A 26,440-nucleotide genomic window follows, 5' to 3' on the forward strand; every position below is an offset into this window, starting at 1 on the left:
TGGTCAATGACATGAGACAAAGTGTATGTGAACTGCTGTATGAAAAGTGAATTTACTCTGTAAATCTTCACCCAAATCCTAATAAAAAAAAAAAAAAAAAAAGATAGTAACAAGGATAATGCAGTACAGACTAAGTCTGAAATGAGTTAAGTCTAGTGTAACCTAACGTCAGTGAGTAAAAAAAAGCAATTCTTTCTAAACATCTGTACCAGAAAAACAAAAGAAACGCTGTTTGTAAAAAGCCTACTAAGAAAGGAGAAAGTACTGATCCCTAAGTAAAATCCACTTATCAGTCACCTAATACTTCATCTTCCCAGAATTTACATATTTGCATACACCATAATGAATAGTGTCCCCACCAAAGAGTTGAGCAATAAGAGATTAATTTTAAGGATATATAAAAGCCAATCAGAAGAGACTTACATGACTTCCAATTCCTCTGTCTTGCTTCATCATAAAATTGACGCAATACCAGAAAATCAATAACATCTGGCATATCATGATATCTAAGCAAAAACAAAAAGATTATTAAAATCAATGTTTAAGCAGGTAACAGTCTAGACAACACTGGCCAAAAGAGATACAATAGGAGTCACATATATAACTTCTAATTTTCTATTAGCCACATTTAAAAAGAAAACTAGTGAAATTAAATTATGTTAATATTTTATTTAACCCAAGATATCCAAAATATTACCAATTCAATATATAATCAATATAAAATATTTAATCATAACCTCTTCATTATTTTAGTAAACTAACTCTTCAAAATCTAACGTGTTTACTTACAATTTGCATCAGCCACATTTAAAGGGCACAATACCCACACATGGCATTTGGTTACTATATGAGGTATAACAACAGTTTAGCAAACTACGTATTTTAACATTTTCTCAAACACAAAGGCAAGACCAACTTCCCCTAATGGTCAGAATTCTTCACATATTGAAGTGGCATGGAAAATGTATTAAAAAAATATGATAAGGAATATTTTTCCTATCGTTGCTATAGTATCTCTATTTTTACTTCTAGAAGAGTTTCCATCAGAAACTCAATCCACACCTTCCACTGTCCACAGTGCTCACCTATTTATCCTGTAGCCAAATGGAAAGAGCACACTTATCAACAAGATGGAAAATAGAAAGTTTGGTAACTTCATTAAAAACAAAAACAACATACCTAATAGAGAAAGATTTGTCCATGAGTTTGCCAGTCGCTGGATCAATAAAGGCTAATTTGAGACAACACAGTGTAGGGGGCCCAACCTCATACCGTATTCCAACTATTTTGACTAGTTCTTGATCCTTTGTAACAGACAGTTTTGAAAAAAACAAATGTTTAAAATGGCTAAAATAAAGCAATTATTCAAGACTATAATTTTCCACATATTAACAAATTAAGGCAATTTTCAATTTAGTCATATAAACCAAGAGACAAGTTTCATATACCATTAATTACAATCATTTTTTGCTTAGTTAATCTCCACATCTTTTGGAAGACAGACATTTAATACTGCTTCTAATATAAGGAATATATTCACTTTAGAAAATACACCATGAAGGTATAAAACAGAAAACACAAATCACCAGTCAACTTGATATCCAAGGAAAACCAGTATTAACATTCTGATATACTGCCTCCTGGCTTTCTTCTCTTCTTTTGAATATTTTTTAATTTAAAAAGTTTCATATTACAATATACAAGCAAATACAATAAATATTTTATTTATCCATAAGTATTCTTCAAAGTTATTAAAATTTCTACTAACATGAAAACCAAAAAACCAAACTCATTGCCTTCAAGTTGAATCCGACTCTTAATGAACCCTCCCTGGGATTCCAAGGCAGTATCGCTATGGAAGTAGACTGCCCCATCTTCCTTCCAAGAAGTGGATGGTGGATTTGAACCACCAGCCTTATGCTTATCAGTCAAATGCCTTGGGCACTACGCCACCAGAGCTCCCTCTACTAACATATTCAATAAATATTTGAGGATCTACTATGTGTCCTGACCTGTTTTAGGCAGTAGGGATGACACTAAATAGCATAAAATCCTCATTTTGGAAGTTCCCAACCTGATGGACTATCTATTAAATAAATGGATATGCCATAATTAACCTTCCTCTTAATATCTTTCCTTGATCCTTGAAATACAATCAATGATATATATTTATTTATTCATTTCACAAAAATGTAATTATAATGTAGCAAAGTGCCAAGTACTTAGTTACACAATTGTAAGGGAAACAGATGTTTTAATAAATCTTTGAAAGTACATTCATAAAGTACAGCCAATGAGCTACATATAAGCATTAAAAATTAAAAATAGCTATCTTTGGTAAAATGACTGGTATTCTTTTCATTTCCTAACAGTAACTGCTCTAGTGGCACAAAGACTAAGAAGGAATCTGACTGCTAACCAGAAGCTTGGTGGTTCAAACCCACCTGTCACTCAGTGGAAGGAAAATAATGCTATTTATTTCTATAAAGATTTACTGCCTTGGAAAACCAATGAGGGTCACTGTGGGTTGGAATCGACTCAATGGCAGTGGGTTTTCTTCAACAGTAATTGAAAGTATTTAAAACATTAAATAAAAATGTAAACAAGAAAATAAAAATCACATCTAATGCTATTACACAGATAACCACTGTTAAAACTCTTTACTATTTCTTTTGGTTTTATGACTAAGTATATCTTTTAAAATCTGTCTTCATAAATACAAACAGCATTTCACATCCCATTTTTCCTAACACACTGTGAAAATCTACCCCTCATTCATTCAACAAATATTCTGAAAGAGTGTCAACTGCATGGCCAGCTGAACATAGTGGTCCATGGTGTAATTGTACCATGATCTGATTCATTCATTTCCTACCATGAGATATTTGGGTCCCCCCCCCCAAAGTTTTTGTTTTTACATACAATGAGAAGAAACAGTTTTGGCCCATAAATTTGCATGTATTTCTGGTTATTTCCTAAATTAGCAGAAATAGAATCACTGATTTAAAGTATCTAAATATTTTTCTTTCAATTTCTATTGCCAACTCCTTCAAAGCAACCTTATCAGCATCTGAATAATGTTTAATAAACTAAAATCTATGCTACTTGCTTAAACATGGTATATATTATCTTTCTTTAAATTAAAAATAAAGTTTAACAAAATTGGTTGAGAATGGGGTGTTAAAGTTATTTCCACATTTCATTTTGAATAAGGTTAAATTTTTTGTTCCAATTTGTGTTTTTTTCAAATCTGTGTTGGAAATATATTTTTTAAATTATTGATATATTTTGCCAAGCTGCTTCCCACACAGACTCTGGGTTGTTACAGGCTAATGAGCAGTACATGAAGACTGCTTATTAGTAGATCTTAAAGTTTAACAGTCAAGAGAACAAAAAAACTAAAAAAGACTTGGTAGGAAACTAATGGAAAGTCCTGAAATACGCTCCCAGTATGTTTTTGCATGGTTTCATAAATAATTTCTCTATATACATATGTGTTAAATATATAATACCTTAATACCACCATCTTACCCTGAGATCCATTTTTCTCCATGGCTCCTTATTAGGATTCAGCTCATAAATGTTATTTCTTCTGACTGCCTCAATATAAGCTTCATGACCCTGTCGAAAATATATTACCTACAAAAGAGAAGCAAACTTTTGAAAATTAATAAAAAGCTCAAAGCAATGAGAATTTTATTTTATAATCCATGTTAAATATTTTTATTTTATTACTCTCACCTCATCACCCATCTGAGGAACAAAAGGAGACCTTCGAAGTGTGGTGTCAGTTATCCAAACTGGAGGATGAAACTCATATAAATGTTCCATGTTTGCAAGCTCTGCTGGTGTCATCCTCCTCAGATTCTGCCAAGGGAAAGAGAACAATGATCTATACAATAACAAGAGACAATGCGCACTGCTTGACTGAAAAACAAAAGAAACTTCACCATTCAGAATGACTATTACTTGACATGTTAATCTAATTATTGTTTTTGAACAGCATACTGTACATATTTGGTCAATTAACATGCACAGGAATATATCTGTTAAAAAAAAAAAAATTGTAAATCAACCTAGCACTCTGTTAGCATCATCTACTAAATTTCTTCATCACACTTTAAAAGATGTCCTCAAATTCCCTGATATTCTTCTCCTCTTCAAGTTGTTGCTGTTGTGATATCCCGACAAGTCGACTCCAATGCATAGTGACCCCATGTACAACAGAACAAAACACTGCCCAATCCTGTGCCAGCCTCACAATCCTTGCTATACCTGAGCCTATTATTGCAGCCATCGTGTCAATCCATCCCGTTGAGGGCCTCCCCCTTTTTCTCTGACCCCTCAATTTAAAAAGCATGATATCCTTCTCCAGGGAGTGGTCCCTTCTGACAACATGACCAAGTAAGTGAGAGGAAGTCTGGCCATTCTCACTTCCAAGGAGCATTCTGGCTACACTTCTTCCAGGACATATTTGTTAGTTCTTTTAGTAGTCCACAGTATTTACAGTACTCTACATCAACACCACAACTCAAAAGCATTGACTCTTCTTCGGTCTTCCTTTACATTGTCCAGCTCTCACATGCATATAAGGCAACTGAAAATACCATGGCTTGGGTTAGGCACACCTTAGTCTTCAAAGAGACATCTTTTCTCTTCAGCACTAGAAAGAGATCTTTTGCAGCAGATTTGCCTAGTGCATTACATCTTTTGATGTCTTGACTGCTGCTTCCTTTGATGTTGATTGTCAAGCCAAGTAGTATGAAATCTTTAACAACTTCAATCTTTTCTCCATTTATTGTCATGCTGCTTACTGGCCAATTGTGAGGATTTTCATTTCCTTTATGTTGAGCTGTAATCCATACTGCAGACTGACATCTTTCATCTTCATCAGTAAGTGATCTAACTAATCCTCACTTTCAGCAAGTACAGTTGTGTTATCTGCATATGGCAGGATGTTAATGAATCTTCCTCCAATCCTGATGCCATGTTCTTCTTCACACAGTCCAGCTTCTCAGATTATTTGTTCAGCATACAAATTGAATAAAAGCCAAACTCACTGCTGCTGAGTCAGTTTTGACTCATAAGGACTCCTCCTTGGGTTTCTGAGGCAGTATCTCTACAGAAGTAGATTGCTCAGTTTTCCTTCTAAAAAGTGGCTGGTGAGACTGAATCACCAGCCTACAGATTGAATAAGTATGGTGAAAGGCTACAACCCTGATACACTCCCTTCCTGATTCTATATCACATAGTATCCCCTTGTTCTCTTTGAACAACAGCCTCCCAGTCTTCATACAGGTTCCTGATGAGCACAATAAAGTGTTCTGGAATTCCCATTCTTCTCAGTGTTATCCATAATTTGTTATAATCCACACAATCGAATGTTCTTTTGCACAGTCAATAAAAGCACAAGTAAACATCTTTCTAGTGTTCTTTGCTTTCAGCCAAGATCCATCTGACATCAGCAATGATATCCCTCATTCCACGTCCTCTTCTGAATCCAGCTTACATTTCTAGAAGTTGTCAATATACTGCTGCAACCATTTTGTAATTATCTTCAGCAACATTTTACTCACGTGTGATATTAATGACATTGTTTGATCATTTCCATGTTCTCTAGAATCACTTTTCTTTGGAATGGGTACAAATGTGGATCTCTTCTAGTCAGATGACCAGGTAGTTAGTTGTATTCCAAATTTCTTAGCATAGATGACTGAGTGCCTCCAGCGTTGGCATATGTTTATTGAAATATCTCAATGGTATTTCATCAATTCATGGAGCCTTTTTCTTTGCCAGTTCGTGCAGTGGATCTTCAACTTCTTCCTTCAATACCATTGGTTTTTCATCATATGCCACCTCCTAAAATAGATGAACATCAACCAATTATTTTTGGTACAGTCACTCTGTGTATTCCTTCCATCTTCTCAAGCTTCTCTTTGAAATCTTGTGTCCAAATCTTTTATCTTATCGTTTCTTCCATTTCCTTCAGTTACTCGCCACTCAAGGACAAATTTCAGAGTTCCTTCTGACATTCCTTTTGGTTTTTTCTTCCTTTGTTGTCCTTTTAATGACCTTTTGATTTCTTCATGGATCATGTTCTTGATATCATCCCACTATTTCTCTGGTTTTCGGTCACTGATGTACAATGCATCAAATCTGTTCTTTAAATGGTCTCTAAATTCAGGAGGGATATAACCAAGGTCCTATTTTGGCTCTCATGGAATTGTTTTAATTGCCTTCAACTTCAACATGAACTTGCATATGAGCAACTGATGGTTTGTTCCAGGCAGCTCCTGGCCTTGTTGTGCATGAAGATATTGAGCTTCTCTATTGCTTCATTCCACAGACGTAGACAATCCAATTGCAAAAAGGTATTTGCAATGAATAAGTCACTGGTGTTGCAAAATTCTGTCATGTGATCTCCAGCATTATTTCTGTCATCAAGGGCAAATTTTCCAACTACCAGTAATTCTTCTTTGTTTCCAACTTTTGCATTCCAGTCACCAGTGATAATCAAACACATCTTGTTTGCATGTTTGGTCAATTTCAGACTACAGAAGGTGGTAAAAATCTTCAATTTCTTCAACTTTGGCTTTCGTGGTTGGTGTATAAATCTGCATAATAGTAGTATTAAGTGGTCTTCCGTGCAGGTGTATGACTATCATCCTATCACTGACAGTACTGTATTTCAGGATAGATCTTGAAACATTCTTTGTGATAATGAATGCTGTACCATTCCTCTACAATTTGTCATTCCTGGCATAGTAGATCATATGACTGTCTGATTCAAAATGGCCAAAACCTGTCCATTTCAGCTCACTAAATGCCTAGGATATTGATCTTTACGCGTTCCATTTCATTTTTGACAACTACCAATTTTCCTAGATTCATACTTCATATATACATTCTATGTTCCAATTATAAATAGATGTTTGGAGCTGTTTCTTCCCATTTTGAGTCATGCCACATCAGCAAATGAAGGTCCCAAAAGCTTTACTCCATCCACATCATTAGGGATGACTCTACTCTCAGGAGGCAGCTCTTTCCCAGTAATATTTTGAGTGTCTTCTGACCTGAGGGGCTCATCTTCCAGCACTATGTGGGACAATGTTTCAAGACTATTCATAAAGATTTCTAGTAATATATCAGGTAGTGTTTCACTGCTACTCATAATGTTTTCACTGGCCAATTCTTTGAGAAGTGGATGGATCCCTCCTTCTTCTGAGTCTGTCTTAATCTGGAAGCTCCACTGAAACCTGTCCACCATGGGTCACCCTGCTCATATTTGAAATACCCGTGGCATAGCCTCCAGCCTCACAGCCAACACTCCAGCCACCAAAGTGAGACAGAGAAACATGTGGTGGTTTCTTTAAGTTGTGAAGCCTAATTATTCACCCTTCAGTCAGGGCTAGATGTAGTGAATCACTTCTAACAAACAGAATAAAGCGAAAGAAACAATGTGGCACTTCCAAGACTAAGTCATTAAAGACAATTGGACTTACTCCTTGCTCACTCATTGAGGAGGAAGTCAGCTACCATGCCACGAGGACACTTAAGCAGCCTTACGGACAGGCCCATGAGGCAAGGAACTGAGGAAACTAGCCAAAAGCTGCATGAGCGAGCCTGGGAAAATCAGCCATCTCCAGTCAAGCCTTCAGATGACTACAACAGCAGACCTCATCATGACTGCAAGCTCATTAGAGCCTGAGTCTAAAGCACCTAGCTAAGCTACTCCCAAATTTCTGACCCACCAAAACTCAATATAACAAATGTTTGTTATCTAAAGCAGTTGAGTTTCAGAGTTACTTGTTACACAGCAATAGATAACTAATACAAAGACTTAATATCTTTAAATAAAGACAACAACCTACACATCACATATACATGTGATCTACTGTACATGTGATGAAGAAATAGGGAAGATATTACGATCAGGAGGAAAGAATAAACATGTAAAATGAAAATGATAAAACAGACAAAACAAGTGGAAATTGCCTTAAAATGACTTGAAATGTAGTTCTGGCGTTGAAATTGACAGGAAAAAAAAATCAGAGCTATATGGGATTCTCAGGAAAAGAGAGCTTTCCCTTTAATTTTCAGATTAGGAAAAAATGACTGCCAACCCCACTAACTCATCACAATGGAGGTAAAGACTGTTAAAAACAAGTAGCTTTTACTGAAACACTTTCCATTTTACATCTGACTCTTGCTGGCATTATAACATTGTTAAAGAAAACAATTGTTAAAGAAAAAGTACAATTATATAAACGTGTAAATGGATGTATTCTTAAAGATATATTTGTCTTACCTCTTTTTTAGGCTTTCTTTCTTTCTTTCTCTTTCGTCTTCTTTTTGGAGGAGATAAATTCTCAGTGGACATTTCATCCTCTGAACTACTAGTGCAAAATCGGGTTATTCGTCGACGAGATGATGCTCGTAAAGGAGGCTGCAGATTGATGCCTGCATCAGCTGTCCAATCAGAATATCTAGATGAAGAGTCACTAGAAAAGGACAATGTTTTAAATTATATGGAACAAGTATCTAAGCACAAATAGCAAGTTAATCATACAATCTTAAAGGAAGGAAGGAATAGCATGAAAAGGGAAGGAAAGATCCAAAGAAGATTCAACTTAACAACCTGTTCTCACTACCAATGAAATGAGCAAAGATCATTTTAAAAAAAAAAGGAGAAGAACTTCCAGGGTAAGATGGAGGAATAGGCAGACAAGCGACACAGACCTTCTTCAACGAAGACAAGAAAAACAAATTGAGAAAGATACAGAAGATAATGCTGGAGCCCTGAGCTTTGAAAGGAACTAAGCAGAAGTGGATTAGGCACCAACTAGTGGAAAAACCTGAATTAAAACAGTGAGTACAGAGATGGTCAGAGCTGTGGACTGTCAGCTACTCTAATGGGACCAATAGCCTGAATATTTTCAAGTGGTGCTGGGACCTAAGAACTGACCTAAAGATCAATCTTGATCACCAAGGGCTGCAGGGACAACTGAGCTGGTGGCCTATGACTAGGAAGGGAAACAGCAAGCAGGGAGACAACTTGAGCTACTGACTTGCCGCTGTCCAGAGGGTGCAGCCATTTTGATTGTTTACACACAGCAGCCATTTTGGATATTTAAAGTGACCGAGGGTGTACCGCTTTGGATGTTTACAAGCAGTGGCCATTTTGGATATTTAAAGTGACGGAGGGCACAGCCATTTTGAATGCTTACTAGTGGTGGCCATTTTGGATATTTAAAGTGACCAAGGGTGTAGCCATTTTGAATCTTTACAAGTGGCAACCATTTTGTATTTTAAAGTGATAGCATTTTCATTTGAATTCCAGGGACCTAAGAATAGGCTGTTTGCCAAGGTCAGCAGGGACATACGAGAGGCTGACAACAGGAAAGGAGACAGGTGGTTAGTGTGTTAAGTGCTGTCAACTAGTGACTAAAAGAGCACAGCACCCTGCTTGCATAGATAACATACAAACAAAAAAGAAAATGAAAATTGTGGGCAAGTCACTCCAACATACAATCACCAATTAAATATAAACACAAAAACATCACAATGCCTTGGAGACAATAGAGAATCACAGTCCACACAAAGAAACAAGATAAAGCAGGAGAAACAAGGGACCAGGATACAGACCTAAAACACATCCCTGAGGAAGATGCAGCATCGGAACTCCCCGATAAGGAATTCAAAAGAATTATATTTATGTATCTTCAATGAATTGAGAGACAGATCATGAAAAACACAGACAAAACCCTAGAACAATTTCAAAAGACAATACAAGAACAAAATGACAAACGTATATGAAAAATTAGAAATTATACAAAATCTACATATAGAAATCCAGAAGATTAATACTAAATTTTCAGAAATAGGTAAGACACTGAATGGACAAAGTAGCAGAACTGACTCAACAGAAGACAGAATTAGGGAGATTGAAGGCAAATACCTGAACACGTCTTTGAAAAGGCATCAATGAGAAAAAAGATCAAAACAAAATGAAGAAAGCCTAAGGTTCATGTGGGATACCATCAAAAGGAATAACCTATGTGTAACCAGAATTCCAGAAGAGGAAGAGAAAAAGAAAACCACAGAGAAAACTGTCGAAGATTTGTTGGAAGAGTATTTTCCTGGTATGATAAAAGATGAGAATATATCCATTCAGAAGTCCAATGAACCCCAAACAGGATAGACCCCAAAAGAAAATCACCAAGACATATCACCATCAAACTTACCAAAAACAAAAACAAAGAAGAATCATGAGAGCAGCATGGGTGGGAAAAAAGAAAAGTTACCTACAAGAGCAACCAATAAGACTAAGCTCAGATTTCTCAACAGAAACCATGCAGATGAGAAGACAATGGGATGGTATATATAAAACCCTGAAAGAGAAAAACTTCCAACCAAGAATTATGTACCCAGCAAAATTGTCCCTCAAATATGATGGTGAAATTAGAACATTTCCAGATAAGCAGAAATTAAGGGAATTTGTTAAAACCAGACCAACCTTACAAGAGATGCTAAAGGGTGCCCTTTGGACAGAGAAGCAACAGCCAACAACAACTGACCATTAACACACATGATGATATAACCCAGAAACCAATACAGCTATGGAATTATCCAAAGTAAAGAAGCCTACAAGATTGTAAACAGGGAACCAGAGACATCAATTGACAAATGAGGACAACTACAAACCAAAAAAGAGGGAAAAACTGTATCATTACAGAACTTCCAGATGGAGGGAAGTCAAGCCAACTACAAGATAGAACAGACTGTTCTAAACTTGGGAAGAAAACTATAAATCACAGGGTAACCTCAAAGAAAAATGATAAACCTTCACATCAAAAAAGAGGACCAGCATAAATATTCAACAAATACTAAAACCATAGCAATGAAGAAAGTGATAACACAATTCATAAACAAAACAAGCTCAGCATAGAAAATTATACAGAACAAAGAAATCAACACCATGAAAAAGCACATAACAGAAATGACAGCAACAAATTTTCTTATTTGCTGATAATTACATACCTGGCGAGGGACTTATCCTCTAAGATTTATAGCAGAAGAGTGGATGACCAAACTATGGTATATACACATAATGGAATGCTAGGCAGCACTAAAGAATGTAGAGTCTACAAAACACCACATAACACGGATGAACTTGGAGGATATTATGCTCAGTGACATAAATCAATCATAGAAGGACAAATATAGTGTTAGTTTGTTGTTATGGAGGGTCAAGGAAAGGTTTATATATAGAGGGAAACTATCCTTGTTGGTTGCCAGGGGTGGAAGGGGTGGGGGAGAAAGCATTGAAAAAAAAAAAAAAAAAGCATTGACCCATGTCACTTTAGTTTTGTGTATTTCACTGTACATAATTATATTTCAATGAAATAAATTTAAAAAATAAAAATTTTAAAAAAAAAGAAGAAACTAACCTTGGAAATTTAGAAAGGATGTTAAGCCTGAGGAATTTTTTTTCTGTAACATAAAATAAATGAGACCTGATGGAGACAAAATCTAGAGCCAATGAACAATTTTCCTTTCAGAAAATAAAGCACAAATTTACAAAAGAACAAAGATTATGCCGAAGCCTAAGAGTAAGCCTTAATTTGTAGAAAGCCAAAATATGAATAAGAATGACAATTCATCAGTGAACACACTGAGAAGCCCAAAGGATGCAGAGGCATATCAAACAGAATACTATAAAGGAATCGAACTTCTCTCCAAATGAAGAGGATTCTCTTTGATTCAACGAACAGAGGAACCAAGAAAGGGACTAGTCCCACTGACAATCTGTAGCAAAATCTGAGTCAAAGAGGTAATTAGATAAAGAAAATAGAAAACAAACCTTTGGTCCACTACTAGCTTTACACCCAGAAAAGTACGATAAAGGATTCCACTGGGGACGACATCCTTGGCCCTGCTTCCATCACACATCTATCTCTCACCTCTTAAACACACCACACACACTTCCAAAAGATATTTATTATTTTAAAAAGAAAAAAAGCTTCTTGAAACAGCAGGAGGTTTGTATAATAAATTCAAGAAAACCTGAATGAAAAGACAATGTACAAATTGGTTTTCTAAAACCTGCAGGAGCAGCTAATTATAATGGGAGAAAAAAAGACAAAAGAAACAGGGAATATAATATGGTGGTGTTTGAACAAGGAAAATATCAAGGTCATAGAAATAACACAATTTGAGTGATATTTAGGAAACAGAACTTTCTAGATGTAGTGATGGACAGGTTGTACACAGAGAGGAAGAAGAATGATGACCAGGTCACTGGCTTGACTCAGAGATGAAGGTGACATTCACAAAGATGAGGAACATATATTGGCTTTCTGATCCCATGGTATTTAAGTCTCAGAACTAAACAAACTGCAGAACATGCAACAATTAACAATAAATATGGTAACATTATCACATATACTTTGAATACTACTTTTTTTAAAAAAATGGAGACCAAGAGTAAACTGCTATGTCTAGTTCACTTTTTATACTGCTGGCTCTAATGCTTATACAAAAAAAAAAAAAAAAAAAACACTCACTGCCATTGAGTTGATTCCAACTCATAGTAACCTCCACTGGTTTTCCAATGCTGTAAATCTTTACTGAAGTAGATTGCCACATCTTCTACCCGAGAAACAGATGATGGGTTTGAGCAGCTGACCTTCTACCTTTCTGGTCACCTTACCCACTATGCCACCAGAGCTCCTCAAACATTAACAGTCAGCTAAAAATCGCCAAGTAGTTTCTATAGAAACAGCTACTGAGCCAGTTTTCTCCTTTTAAATCCACTAAAAATTCAATGGTAATTTGTTCCATAGTTGCACACTCTTCCATATTAAATGCCATCCATAAAAGGTTCTAGCCAATTCTATGACTAAAATACTTGAAGAGCACAAAGCAATTAAAAACCATATACATATGATTTACATATGGAAGGAAATTTTCTTTGTTAGTTAGCAGGGATAGGAAGAGAGGGGAGGGAAAATTGCTACACAGGTAGGAGACAAGTACGGATTGGGGTGAATTAAAGACAATATACCAAAAGCGAGTGCTCAACACAATTAATACTAAAGAAAAGGAAGACAAAGAAAGGTGCACAAGAGGTATGGAAAACAAAAATAAACACTTTTATATACACAATGTTGCATTATCAGTAATAACAAACATTAACAGGTGAACACATTGGTAGACAGGCTGAATGATCAGGTATGTCTAGGCAAAAGGGAATATACTCATGACCATATGTAAGTTTTGCAAAAAGTATTTCTACATACTTATTTGTATGTGAATAAGAATGTCCATATAAATAGAGCTAACAGAGGGAAAAGTTATGATAACTTCTTAGCCACAGCCAATCACCCTGAGGGAGTGAGTTGCTGGGACCATGGGTTCAGGGACCATGGGTTCAGGGACCATGGTCCCAGGGACATCATGCTCAATTGGCACAATGGACTATACAAAAAACATTATTTATTCTACATCCTACTTTGGTCAGTAGCCACTGGGGTCCTAAAAGCTTGCAAGTGGCCATCTAGAGACAACAACTGGTCTCTTCTCCACTGCAGCAAAGATGACCAAAGATGCATGGACACAATTAGTCCAAGGGACTACTGGACCATGTGAACCTCACTCTATATAACCATGAGACCAGAACTAGATGGTATGTGGCTACCACTGTCAACTACTCAGAAAGTAATCAATGCAGGAGATCCTCGACAGACTAAGAAAAAAATGTTGAACAAAACTCAAAATCATAAAAAAGATCAAGCTTACTGGTCTGATAGAGACTGGTGTAATCCTCAAGACGATGGCCCCTAGTCACCTTCGGGCCCAGACCTGAACTCACTCCCATGACTTCCAGCCAAACAACAGACAGGCACATAAGGTGAACATTTACACCATGTACACTCCTTAGAACAATCTATCAGAAGGGTAGTATTTGCACAAGGCGATAGCTCAGAGGGCAGGACTGCATAGCAAAGAAGGACACAGGGAAAAGGTAATCACAGGGAGGAAGTGGGAAGAGCACTATTACATTATGGGGATTGCAGTCAATATCATGAAATGAAGTATGTATAAACTGCTATATGGAATTTCCTTGTAAACTTTCACCCAAGTCATAATTTAAAAAAAGAGAAAAATAATTTTAAAAAAAAAGAAAGAAAAGAAAAACACAATATACCTTGAACTTTCACTGTCACTTTCACTTTTTCTATCACTTTTCCATTCTTCTTCTTCAGAAGAACCTTCACTTTGATCACATGAAGTCTCCTAGTTTGTGAGAGGAGAAAAAAAAAATCATCCTGATCTCTTAGGTTAAATAAGGCAAATTAAGAAAAATCTCACATTGTTACCCTAATCATATGATTCAATGCTCTATAACAACTAAGTATGGTAACAAAGTAATAAACATGCTTAGATAAATTTAAAACAAAGTAAACTTCCTTTACTAAACTCTTTCTCTCATAAAGGTCGAAAGCAACAGAAAGTATTTGTGAGACTTAACAGCACCACTGTCAGCAAAACAAAGTATAAGATAATCCCTTCTCTTAGTGAACCTAAAAACACAATATAGGTACTGTCAGTGTTTTGGATTTTAATCATTCTAATAGGTATGTAGTGCTTATCTCATAGTTGGTTTAATTTGCAATTCCCTAATGACACGTGATTTTGTGTTATCTTCTCACATACTTATTTGCCATTTGTGTATCTTCTTTGGCGAGGTGTCTATTCAGATCTTAAGCCCATTTTTAACTGGTTTGCTTTTTTTCTTATTGGTAAATTGAAGAGTGTTCTGTATACTCGATATACAAGTCCTTTATCAAACATGTTTCACAAATATTTCTCTCAGTCCATGACTTATCTTTTCTCTATTAACAGCGTCTCTCACAGTACACAAATCTTTAATTTTAATGAAGCTCATCTTACCAATTTTTGCATTCATTGATCATGTTTTTGGTATTATATTTAAAAAGCTGTTGCCACAAAGACTCTACAGAGGTATCCTGATCAAGACGACGAAAATGCTGACAATTTAAAATTCTCATGGAATCCAGAATATCTGGAGCTTGGAGGCTAGATGAACCCAAAACAACGGCCCTGAAATAATCTAAACCTTAAACCAAAAATACCCCCCAAAGTCTTCTTCAAACCAAGAATACTTTAGCTTAACTAGTAAAGAATGTCTGTCTTCAGCAGTGTGCTCTTTTAAGATCTACCCATATGGCATCAAATTCACAACAGTAACTCGCAACAGTAAATAGGAAACTTAAGGGGCAATAAGTTTATTTTAATGGAGGGGGGAATAACTTAGAAAAGGAAGGTGAAAATGGTTGCACAATTCAGACAACATAATCAATGAATTGTACATGGAGAAATTTTTGAACTAGTGTATGATGCACTGCATACATTCTCAACAACAAAAATAAGGTAATTTTTCTTTACAACTATACGAACTTTACTCATATATACACTTATATACTCACACAATTCCCTCTGAAAGCCAAAGTCTGTGACTCTTTGCTAATTTAATTACCCAATTCCTTAAATCACACATTGTAAGCTATGTTGTTGTTCTTATGTGCCACTGAGTCGGACCCAACTCATAGCGACCCCTTCCTTGGGTTTCTGAGGCAGTATCACTAGGGAAGCAGATTGCCCCATCTTCCTTCTGAGGAGTGGCTGGTGGGTTTAAACCGCCAGCCTTCTGGTTAGCAATCAAGTGCCTTAGGCACTACATTACCAGAGCTCCCATTTGGAAGCTATGTTGTTGTTGTTGTTATGTGCTGTCGAGTCGGACCCGACTCATAGCGACCCCTCCTTGGGTTTCCGAGGCAACATCACTACGGAAGTAGATCGCCCCATCTTCCTTCCAAGGAGTGGCTGGTGGGTTTGAACCGCCAGCCTTCCAGTTAGCAGTCAAGTGCATTAGCCACTATGCTACCAGATTTGGAAGCTATAGAACCTTTAAAAGAAGAAGAAGGAAAAAAAAAAAAAGGCCAGTGTAAAGATTCAGGGGAAAAAAAAAGAAAAATCATATGTAGCCATGTCACAGAGACAAGATAGGCTTTTAGAGGGAGTAATATTATACTAGACAATACTAGGCCTTAAAGTTGTGATTCGGCTTCCAGTCTTTCCTCCATGTAAGCCTCTGGATAAGCCATTTAACATCTGAGTTGCATTTTGCTCATCTGTAAAAGGGAATGCAATATGGTAGGCTAACAAGGGTTTGCTATGGAGATCACATGCATTAAAATCAAATAAAGTAAAAATGTTTTGCAAACTATCATGTACATTACATACATCTATAAAAACTTCACAAATAAGCTTCACATAAATTCTTAATATATTTTCAGAATGACCTGTGAGGAGAATTACATTGTCCCCTCTTCAGAAACAGTGAAACTGAGGCTCAGAGATCTTAAAAGTCAGAGATGATAAGTAACAGCATCTAGCTAGATTTCAAGACCAAGACTTAGTATTTTTTCTATTATACTCATAAGTATCCAAATCATTTACCTGCAGGTTATAAAAGCTTCAAAACAAAAATGTACCTTAAAGAGAATGTGCAGATGAGCAAATTCTAGATGCATGGTAAATCTACAAAAGAATGAAAAGGATGACTTGAGATTGAGTAGTCAGCCACAAGGAGGGAAGGGCTGACGCTTAATGCCTAAGTTGAGTAGGATTCAGAAATACAGAAAAATGACCCACAGTTTTTTTTATGGATTTATATTGATGGGGAAGGGGGTGGTGGAAGCAAGCTGATCCACTAACAAGGTTTATCATAAAGAGTCCCTAAAGACCATATCCTCAGTGAGTAAAATTAAGAAATGATTTGAGAAGTACACAGTGGCATTAATGAAAAATAATGTGAATGCTGGCACTCAGAATTACTGGGAGCAGTTGAAAGTTCTGAGATGCAACAGCAGGGTCATCCACAATGGAGAGGTTGCAGCAGAATTTCTAGACTATGACAGACTAAGAAGAAGGACCTGGGGATCTACTTCTCAAAAAAATATAGTGCCAGAAGATGAGTCTCTTAAGGTTATAAGGCACTCAAAAAACAACTGGGGAGACAAAGAGGCTGCAACATTGAGCCCAAACATAGTAAAGACTGCGGGGATGGCATAGGACTAGGCAGTGTTTTTGTTCTGTTGTACACTGGGTCACTATGAGTCAGAAGAGACTTGACACACCTAACAACAGGCAATGATGAACATACTTTACATTAACAAGTAAATTCATTCTCACAACACCTCTGAAAGGCATACTATTATTATTTACTTTTTACACGTATAGGTAGAGACAATGAGGGGGTACACAAATGGCCCAGGTTTAACCACTATCTTAACGTTTTATAAAGGATTTAAGTGAACTGTTCATCCATATAGAATATTTCATTCCTCAACATACTAGTGAATTAGAAAATATGACATTCTAATATTAAATTCCGTTGGAGCTCTGGTGATATAGTGATTAATGCATTAGGCTGCTATCCAAAAGGTCAGTGGCTCAAGTCCAAAAGCCACTCCACAAGAGAAAGATGAAGCTGTCTACTTCTGTAAAGATTTACAACCTTGGAAACCCTACAGGGGCAGTTCTACTCTATCCTATAGGGTCGCTATGAGTCAGAATCGACTCGACGGCAGTGGGTAATATTAAATTCTAAATGTTCTTTTCAAAATAAAGTCAAAATAAAGACCAGTAATTTACATATGATTACTGAAAGTCAAACAAGGGAATCAGGCAATACCTGTTTAAATGTGACTGCAAGAGCATAAGCAACTAAGGAAAAACTGATAAATTGTACTTCATTAAAATTTAAAATTCTATGCTTCAAAGAATACCATCAAGAAAACAAAGACAACCCACAGAATGGGAGAAAATATTTGCAAATCATATATCTGATAAAGAAACTGAACCCAAAATATATAAAGAACTCTTTCAACTTAATAAAAACACAAATAACTGAATTGAGAATTGGGCAACAAATTTGAGTAGACATTTCTGCAAAGACATACAAACAGCCAATAAGCACATAAAATCATTATTTGTTAGATATCGTTATTTATTATAAAAACTCAAATCAAAACCTCAATTCAATACCACTGCACACACACATTAGAATGACTATAATAAAAAAAAAAGCAGAGACCAACAAGTGTTGGGGATGATGTGGATAAATCAAAATTTGCATATACCACTGGTATATAAAATGGTACAGCCACACTGGAAAACAGCCTGGAAGTTCCTTAACAGTTAAACACAGGATTATCATATGACTCAGCAATTCTACTCCTAGGAATATACTCTATAAAAATAAAAATATATCCACACAAAAACTTTTATATTTGTACAAATGTTCATAGCAGCAACCATTCATAATAGCCCCAAATTGGAAACAAACCATATGCCTACCAACTGATGAATGGATAAAAGAAAATGAAATACAATGCATAGAGTGACATAATGAAATGAAGTATTATTAGTCAATAAAAAAGAAAGTAGTATTGATACATCCTACAAAAACATGGATGAACCTTGAAAACATTCTAAATCAAAGGCACCAAACACTAAAAAAATCACATATTGTATGATTCCATTTTAAATGTCCAACAGATCTATACAGACAAAAAAGGTTGCAAGGTTGGATGGAAGGGGGCAATGAGGACTGACTGCTAATGGGTGTGGAGTTTCTTTTGAGGGTAATGAAAACATTCTGAAATTAGACAGTGGTAACAACTGAACAACTCTGTAAATATATTAAAAACCATTAAATTATACACTTCAATTAGTGACTTCTATATTATATAAACCATCTCAGTAAGCTGTTAAATTATTTTGTTAAAAAACTCAAAATTTGAAATGGTATTTTTAATCTCTACAAAACAATATATTTTTTAATAATTTCACTTTAGACTCAAAGAATTAAAACAAATTTAATATTATTTTATATATTTCAATATGGTACCACTTACACATCTTACAGAGCTTGAAGATTCATCTCCAGAGGAGGACTCAAGCCGTCCAAGATTTCTTCTCCCATAATTTGGAAATTTACGCCTACATGTTCTCTGCCTAGACTGTGATGTCAAAGCTACTGAATCAGACTAAAATAAAGAAATATGTGGATTAAAATTAAGGCCAATATGCAACAAAATGGGTATCCTATTAAGTTCCCAAAAGAATGTTAGCCTAAACAAAGGCCTAAAGAAAAAGTCTCTGAACAAATAATACTTCCACCCAATACTATCAAATCAAACTTGCTGTATTTTTAAATTAATTAGAAGGTATGAGAAAAGTCACATCAGATAACCATTTTCCCAATCTTTTCTAAGTTTAATTGGTTTACCATGAATGAGAGAAAATAACAATAACCATAAAAATATATCACTTAGAAAATGTAAATTATAAAACTAAAAAATATGTATTTCTATATTCTAATACAGTAACCTTCCAGAATATATCACTTATATACAAAGATAGTATTATCTGAAATAATTAAATATCAACTCTAATAATTTCCAGGTTTTAAAATTTTAGATGATTTGTTATTGTTAGCACCATTTTTTTAAATGTCATTATCAAACCAGGTCATTTAAATAATCGTTTTAAACCAGTCAAAGAAAAGGTTAGGTTGGTATAATTTGATAAAGGGGGCGGGGGTGTACACAATTTTCTGAACATCAAAGTCATATGTAATAACAAGCAATGAAAAGTATATTCCTTAAGCTAATCCACAGGTCAATTTTCTCTTGAGTACCACCTGTTTGATGAGTATTTAACTTTTTTGTTATTTTAACACATTACCGGATGATTTTTAAATGACATGTGCTTTCATTAACTTGTCACAACTCATTTTTGTTAAAGCAAAACTCCAAACAATGTGCTCCATGACACCTACCAAACCAAAACGCACTGCTGTTGTATCAACTGTGATTCACAGTAACCCCACAGGACAGATTAAGAACCACCCCATACAGTTTCAATGCTGTAAATCTTCACAGAAGCAGACTGCCTCATGTTTCTCCCACAGAGCAGCTGGTGAATTTGAACCAATGACCTTTGGTTAGGAGCTGAACACCTTAACCAATGTGCCACGTAAGCTCCTTGTTCCATGAATAGTAATGGGTTAATACAAGTGAACCAAAACTACAACAAAGAGGAACAAGACAATCTAGCAAAACATCATTTTTAAAAATCAAGTTGAAGGATATAGGTAACTAACAAAGCTATGAAGCCTTATGACACCAAAACAGGAAAAGGAAGATAAACAGAAAAGAACACTAGGTGGCCATGAACTTGCTTAAGCACTCAACCACCATTAGCTGAAAAGTTGGCAGTTCAATTTACACAGAACCACCTTGGAAGACAGACCTAACACCTGACAATCTGCTTCAAAAACAGTTCCACTCTGCACACATGAAGTTGCCATGTGGCAGAAAATGACTCGACAGCAACTAACAACAAGACGGATTCTATTCTGAAAAAGGAAGCTAAGAGGTTTAAAAATAAGCAATAAAGAGACAGACAAGTTAGGCTACCAAAAATTAGAATTCAGAGCAGCCTAGGACTACAGGTGAACTACAGATAGAACAGTAATTTCAAAGGACAAAAGCCAATCTTTCTTTGAATGAAAGGCAATATAAATTCTGACAGTAGCCGTAGCAAACTGCCTGAAACAAATGTAAATCTGAGGAAGGTAATAAAATCTTAAGCTTCAAATCCCCTCTAAAAGTTAACATTCTATCAACATATCAAGCAACAAAGAAAACATGATTGTAAAAATAAGAAAAATCAATAGACAACAGAAACACACCCACAGCAATGGAGATGATAAAATAACAAAATAGCCAAAATGGGCTTCTAAAAATAACTATGGTTGATTTTCAAGGAATTAAAACGATGAGAATGTCAGCAGAAAACAGGAAATGCATAACCAAACAAATTCAAGAAACTAAAATAAATCACTAACTAAAATTAAGAACTCAGTAGTGTAACTAACAGTAGATTACACATAACTAAAGAGAAATAATGAACTGAATTTTTAGGAGAACAGTCAAAAACAGAAAGACTCAACTGAAGTCTCAAAGGGAGAAGGGAGAGACAGAAAAGAAAGAATGGAAAAATATACTACACAAACTAAAAGAAAGCTAGCACAATTATCTTAACATAAAAGAGTATAAAGAAAAAAGCACTAAGAGACAAAGGGTAACAATTCATAATGATGAAAAGGTTCAATGAAATTAAGAAAAAGGAAAATTCTAAATGTTTATACACCAAATAACTTGGCCTCAAAGCACATAAAGCAAAAATTTACACAGTAAGTAGAATTACAAATATAGTGCCTAAGGCACTTGACTGCTCACCAGAAGGCTGGCGGTTCAAACCCACCAGCCACTCCTCGGAAGGAAGGTTGGGCAATCCTACTTCCGTAGTGATACTGCCTCAGAAACCCTAGGAGGGGTCACTATGAGTCGGGGCCAACTCGATGGCAAACAACAACAACAGACACAATAAGAGATGTTAACACACATCTCATTATTGAGAGCAGTGCAATCGCTTTGAACTCTATTTGGTATTAGCTACTAAAGCAGAATATACAAATTTCCTATGACCCAACAATTTCATTCCAACGCATATATCCCAAACAAGTGTATACAAATACACTCAGAAATATATACAAAAATACTGAAAACAGTATTATTCTTAATAGCCAAAATATAAAAACAACCCAAAATCTTTAAATAATAGATTGATAAACATCAGTATGTTCATTAATGGAATACTGCACAACAAGAAAACAAATGAACTACTCACTAGAATATAGCTAAATCTCACAAGGTTGAAAAATCAAAGCCAGACATAAAAGAATATACATTGTATAAACTTATTTAAATCAGGGTTTCTCAAATATTTTTTCATTATTTCCACTTTATGAAAGAGACTTTTTCAGACTTTTTCCTAATTGTTCCCTAAATGAAATACTGATACTACAGATATACTATATATGCTTATGTATTATATGTATACCTGTACTTTAAACATGGAAAGTACAAAACTTAATCTTTTTCTCAATACAAGGTTAAGAATGATTAAAATGTTTTAAGTTAAAAATTAAACTAAAATTCTTAAAGCTATTAACATTTAACTTTACAATTATTTGTTGAATAACATTTAATGTAATTTGTTTGCTTACATGAATACATATGTAAATTAGTTTACATGAATACATAATAATAGCAATGTATTCAACGGCACATAACAACAACAATTCAAGGATTTTAAAAGGTTTTCCAAACTTTTCTTTTTTCCAGCAAAAGTGAAACAAATGAAAAGATACATTATAATTTTTAAAACTTTTAGTGAACTTTTAAATTTTAAGAAATTTTGTTTGGGAAATACAGCTGCTAGATTTTCATCCAGATAGTCAGAAATGTTTTCTTTTCAGCACTTGACATAATTAACGATGTCTGAAAAGTAGAAATGAGTAAAAAAATTTAATTCTCAAAGCCCATGTCACATACAAAAGCACTAAAGACAGTCAATGGTAATCAAGAGATAATAGGCAGGTCACATCTCACAATATGAATTTGAGACCAAACAATAAACTGAGAGCAATTTCTCCAATAAAAATCATCCACTGCCAGTTTTGTAGCACTGATCTCACTTATATACTGTGTATCTTCCACGAACTTAATGTCATGTAGTTCCCTGATGGCCAAGAAAACCCAAACAGCAAAATTAAATACCAACTGGTGGCACAGTGGTTAAGCACTCAGTTGGTAATTAAAATGTTGGCAGTTCAAACATACCAGCCTCTCCGCAGGAGAACAATGTGGCAGTCTGCTTCCAGAAAGATTTCAGCTGTGCAAATTCTATGGGACAGTTCCACTCTGTCCAAAGGGTTGCTATGAATCAGAATCATACTGACTACAATGAATAATGACAGAAAGAGTCACACTTTGAAGGGCTACAAAGTATGGTAACATCTATGACTTTTTTTTCCCTCCCTGAAAGAACCAATTTCAACAGGTGGAGGGCAATATTGCTCCCAATGGAATGTATGATTTAGATAAAAAATAGAAAAAGCTAGTTGATGAATTTAAAACTGAAGATATTGGTTATCTGTAGGAGAAAGAAGAGAATAATGATAGGTAATGCACAAAGTGCTTTTAATGTGCTAGAAATATTCCAGGTGTTGAGCAGAGTGGTCATTAAACCCAAACCCATTGCTATCGAGTCAATTCCAACTCCTAACCACCCTATAGGACAGAGTAGAAATGTCCCATAGAGATTCCAAGGCTGTAAATCTTATAGAAGCAGAATGATTCATCTTTCTGCCACAGAGCACCTGGTGGGTTGAATGACTGACCTTTTGAATAGCAGATGAATGCTTTAATCACTATACCACCAGAGTTCCTTGAGTAATACACAGTAATTTTCTAGAATCCATTAGCACTACTAGGCATCAGACATTTTCTCAAGTTTTCCCTAATAGCCGTATAAGCTTAACTCTACTATTTTAAATCCCAGAGGACCTTAAGTATAAAATATTCTATACCTATGTGAAAGCTACTAATATTTTCACAAATCAAAGAAAACTCATGAAACTGCCCAAAATTTAAAATTAAACAAAGTACTTATATATAATGTTTAACTTTCCTATGACATTAAATTTCAATTTTCTAACTTGCTATTCCTAAGAAAATCTAGTTTTAGGTTACCTTCTGTGAGAGTTGGACAGACTTCCTTTTTCTTCCCATTATATAAAGATTTCTTTCCTCTTCACCTTTCTCTATTCTGAAGTCTTCCAATTTCCTAAAAATGTGGACAAATTTCCTTTGTAAGAAGAACCCAAGATAACAAATGAAGACTTGCTAGAGTTAAAATATCACTATTTTATAACTACTAATGAAGAATAATACTGAAAGAGAGACTAGATATTATGTGCCTCGTGATAGACTTAGAACATCTATGAAATGTTGTTATTGTTGTTGTTATTTGCCATTGAGTCGGCTCCGACTCATAGTGACCCCTCCTTGGGTTTCCGAGGCAGTATCACTACGGAAGTAGGAATGCCCAACCTTCCTTCCCAGGAGTGGCTGGTGAGTTTGAACCGCCAGCCTTCTGGTTAGCAGTCAAGTGCCTTAGGCACTACGCTACCAGAGCTCCTAGATCTATGAAATAGTCTTGCAAAAAATTGAAAACACTGTATCATCTGGGAAAAGTAGAAATTTAAACACTGGATATTTACATATATTGAAGAATTATTTATTTTTTTAAGGTAGGATAATGGTACTGTGGTTACATTTTTTTTTTTAACAATTCTTTAGCTTATAGGAATACATACTGAAATACTTTTGAATGAAATTATATTATGTCTGAGATTTCTTTCTAAACAATACTGAAGGCAAAAAAAATAGGTATTGGTATAGATGACACAAGATTAGGTATTAAAAAATCTATCATAGTAGAAAGTTAAAAAATAATTTAGATATTTTCCTACCACAAATAAAAGTTTTCTACCCACTACTGAAATACATTAATGATTATTTACACAAGTAATGGAATAAAGAATGTATACATAGCCACACTCATGTATTTTTTTAACACATAAACAATAAAAATAGATATCCTAAAACAAACCTAAATATGCCTAGTGGTACCTCTGGTACAACCACTCTACGTTTCCAAGCTTGTAGGTCACGTTCTGTAGCAATTTGGCTACGTGGAGCATTTTGATGCATTTGACGAACCCCTTCAACTTGTCCACTACGACGCAAACCAATATTTGGAGGTGACTGGATATCTGAGCTTAGTCTTCTAAAACCTAAAAACAATGATCAAAAATAACTTCAAAACAACTTTCAACCTAGTATCATTTAATATGTAGCAAACATATATTCCTCCTACTAAAGCACATGCCAAAAATAAAACAATGAAAGAAAGATCTACTGAAAAATCTTTGAAAAAAAAATTTAATGTGACTGAGATTAATAGGGCAAAATGTAGAATACTAAGCCAACATTAATATAACTATTAGCCTCAATTTCAGTATTGATTAGACTCTGAGACTTCAAAATCTACAGGCATTTTCTGTTAAAATGCCATATTTGCATTACTATAATCCTTATTTTCTTCAAAAGTACATACCAAAAATACACCTGGAGGGAAAAGGAGCACTGAAGTAAGACTTCTCAAAACCAAGGTGGCTTTATAACCAGAGTTCTAACAACTGGTTGCATAAAATGAGCCACCCACCCAGGCCAGCAACTGCCAAAGGAGATTATTAAAAACTCACAAAAATATGGGGATTGCAGTCAGTGTCACAAAACAGAATGTTTATGGACTATCGAATGGAACATGAATTTGCTCTGTAAACTTTCATCCAAATCACAAATTAAAAAAAAATAATAATAACAAAAATAAAATCACACATGGACATATACAGGCAGCATGTGAATAGAGCAGGATGGGTAGGTGATGGCGCAATATAGAAGATAGTGGCCATTTGAGGCTACCATACAGGTAGACACAGGAGGCAATGCAATTTTCCACTGGCTTGAAACTAAAGGCTAAAGATGTGCCTCTAGGAAGGAAGGCCAGGCAGAGTGCTCATTTTCTTAAAATACAGGGTGAATGGTGTTCTAAAACAGCAGAGAAGCTGAAGGGTCTATCTTTTCCTATTGGAGGCCCTAAAATTCTGCTCTAGCTGTTTCAAGTTCTACTTTCCCGGAGAAAAAAATTCACATAATAGTGAACTTAATTTCTGCATTCTTCTATTTATTTACAAATCATCTGTGAACCAATTCACATTACAGCACACACTACACTTTGCTTAAAAGAAATGGCATCAAAAGCCCATATTAACCTAAATATTTATATTGATTTTTAAGAAAAGTACGCTGAACTGAAAATTTAAAATTTTAAATTTAACTGATTAAGTCATATTGTTATTCTCCAACAATGTGAAAACGAGTACAAAGTTACCTGTCACAGCATTATTTGTAATAGTGAAGTAAAGATATAAATTAAATGTCCAACAGATTAATTATAGACAGGTTGTACCAGACAAGGGAGTGCTATGAATCTGTAAAAAAGGAAAAACTGTAAATTAATGTAATTTCTAACAATATGAGACTGAATGATTCAAAATAACCAATACCAGTCCATTTCAGATCATTAAGGACCAGGATATAAATCTTCATGTATTCCATTTCTTCTTTGATAAGTTCCAATTTTCCTGGATTCGTTGTTGCTGTTGTTGTTAAGTGCCGTCGAATCGTTTCCGACTCATAGGGACCCCATGCACAGCAGAATGAAACACTGCCCGATCCCACGCCAGCCCCACAATCCCTGCTATACTTGAGCCCATCATTGCAGCCACCGTGTCAATCCATCTCGTTGA

The 26,440-nt window shown here is 35.3% G+C and overlaps 1 protein-coding gene across 1 annotated transcript in view; it reads right to left on the bottom strand.

Moving 5' to 3' along the window:
* The window catches only part of BRWD1 (bromodomain and WD repeat domain containing 1), a 197,153-nt gene that overhangs the window by 77,163 nt on the left and 93,550 nt on the right, over window positions 1–26,440 (bottom strand). The window contains exons 19-27 of the mRNA XM_007945551.2: window positions 24,679–24,862; window positions 23,757–23,850; window positions 19,008–19,139; window positions 14,210–14,298; window positions 8,309–8,501; window positions 3,742–3,867; window positions 3,532–3,639; window positions 1,180–1,304; window positions 424–506 (exon numbers count right to left, since the gene is read on the bottom strand). Of these exons, the coding sequence (XP_007943742.2) occupies window positions 424–506; window positions 1,180–1,304; window positions 3,532–3,639; window positions 3,742–3,867; window positions 8,309–8,501; window positions 14,210–14,298; window positions 19,008–19,139; window positions 23,757–23,850; window positions 24,679–24,862 (1,134 nt within the window). The remainder of the gene's footprint in view (window positions 1–423; window positions 507–1,179; window positions 1,305–3,531; window positions 3,640–3,741; window positions 3,868–8,308; window positions 8,502–14,209; window positions 14,299–19,007; window positions 19,140–23,756; window positions 23,851–24,678; window positions 24,863–26,440) is intronic.

The sequence above is a fragment of the Orycteropus afer genome, unplaced genomic scaffold, assembly GCF_000298275.1.
Source record: "Orycteropus afer afer isolate SDZICR_OR568_19922 unplaced genomic scaffold, OryAfe1.0 scaffold00137, whole genome shotgun sequence".
Lineage (NCBI taxonomy): Eukaryota > Metazoa > Chordata > Mammalia > Tubulidentata > Orycteropodidae > Orycteropus > Orycteropus afer.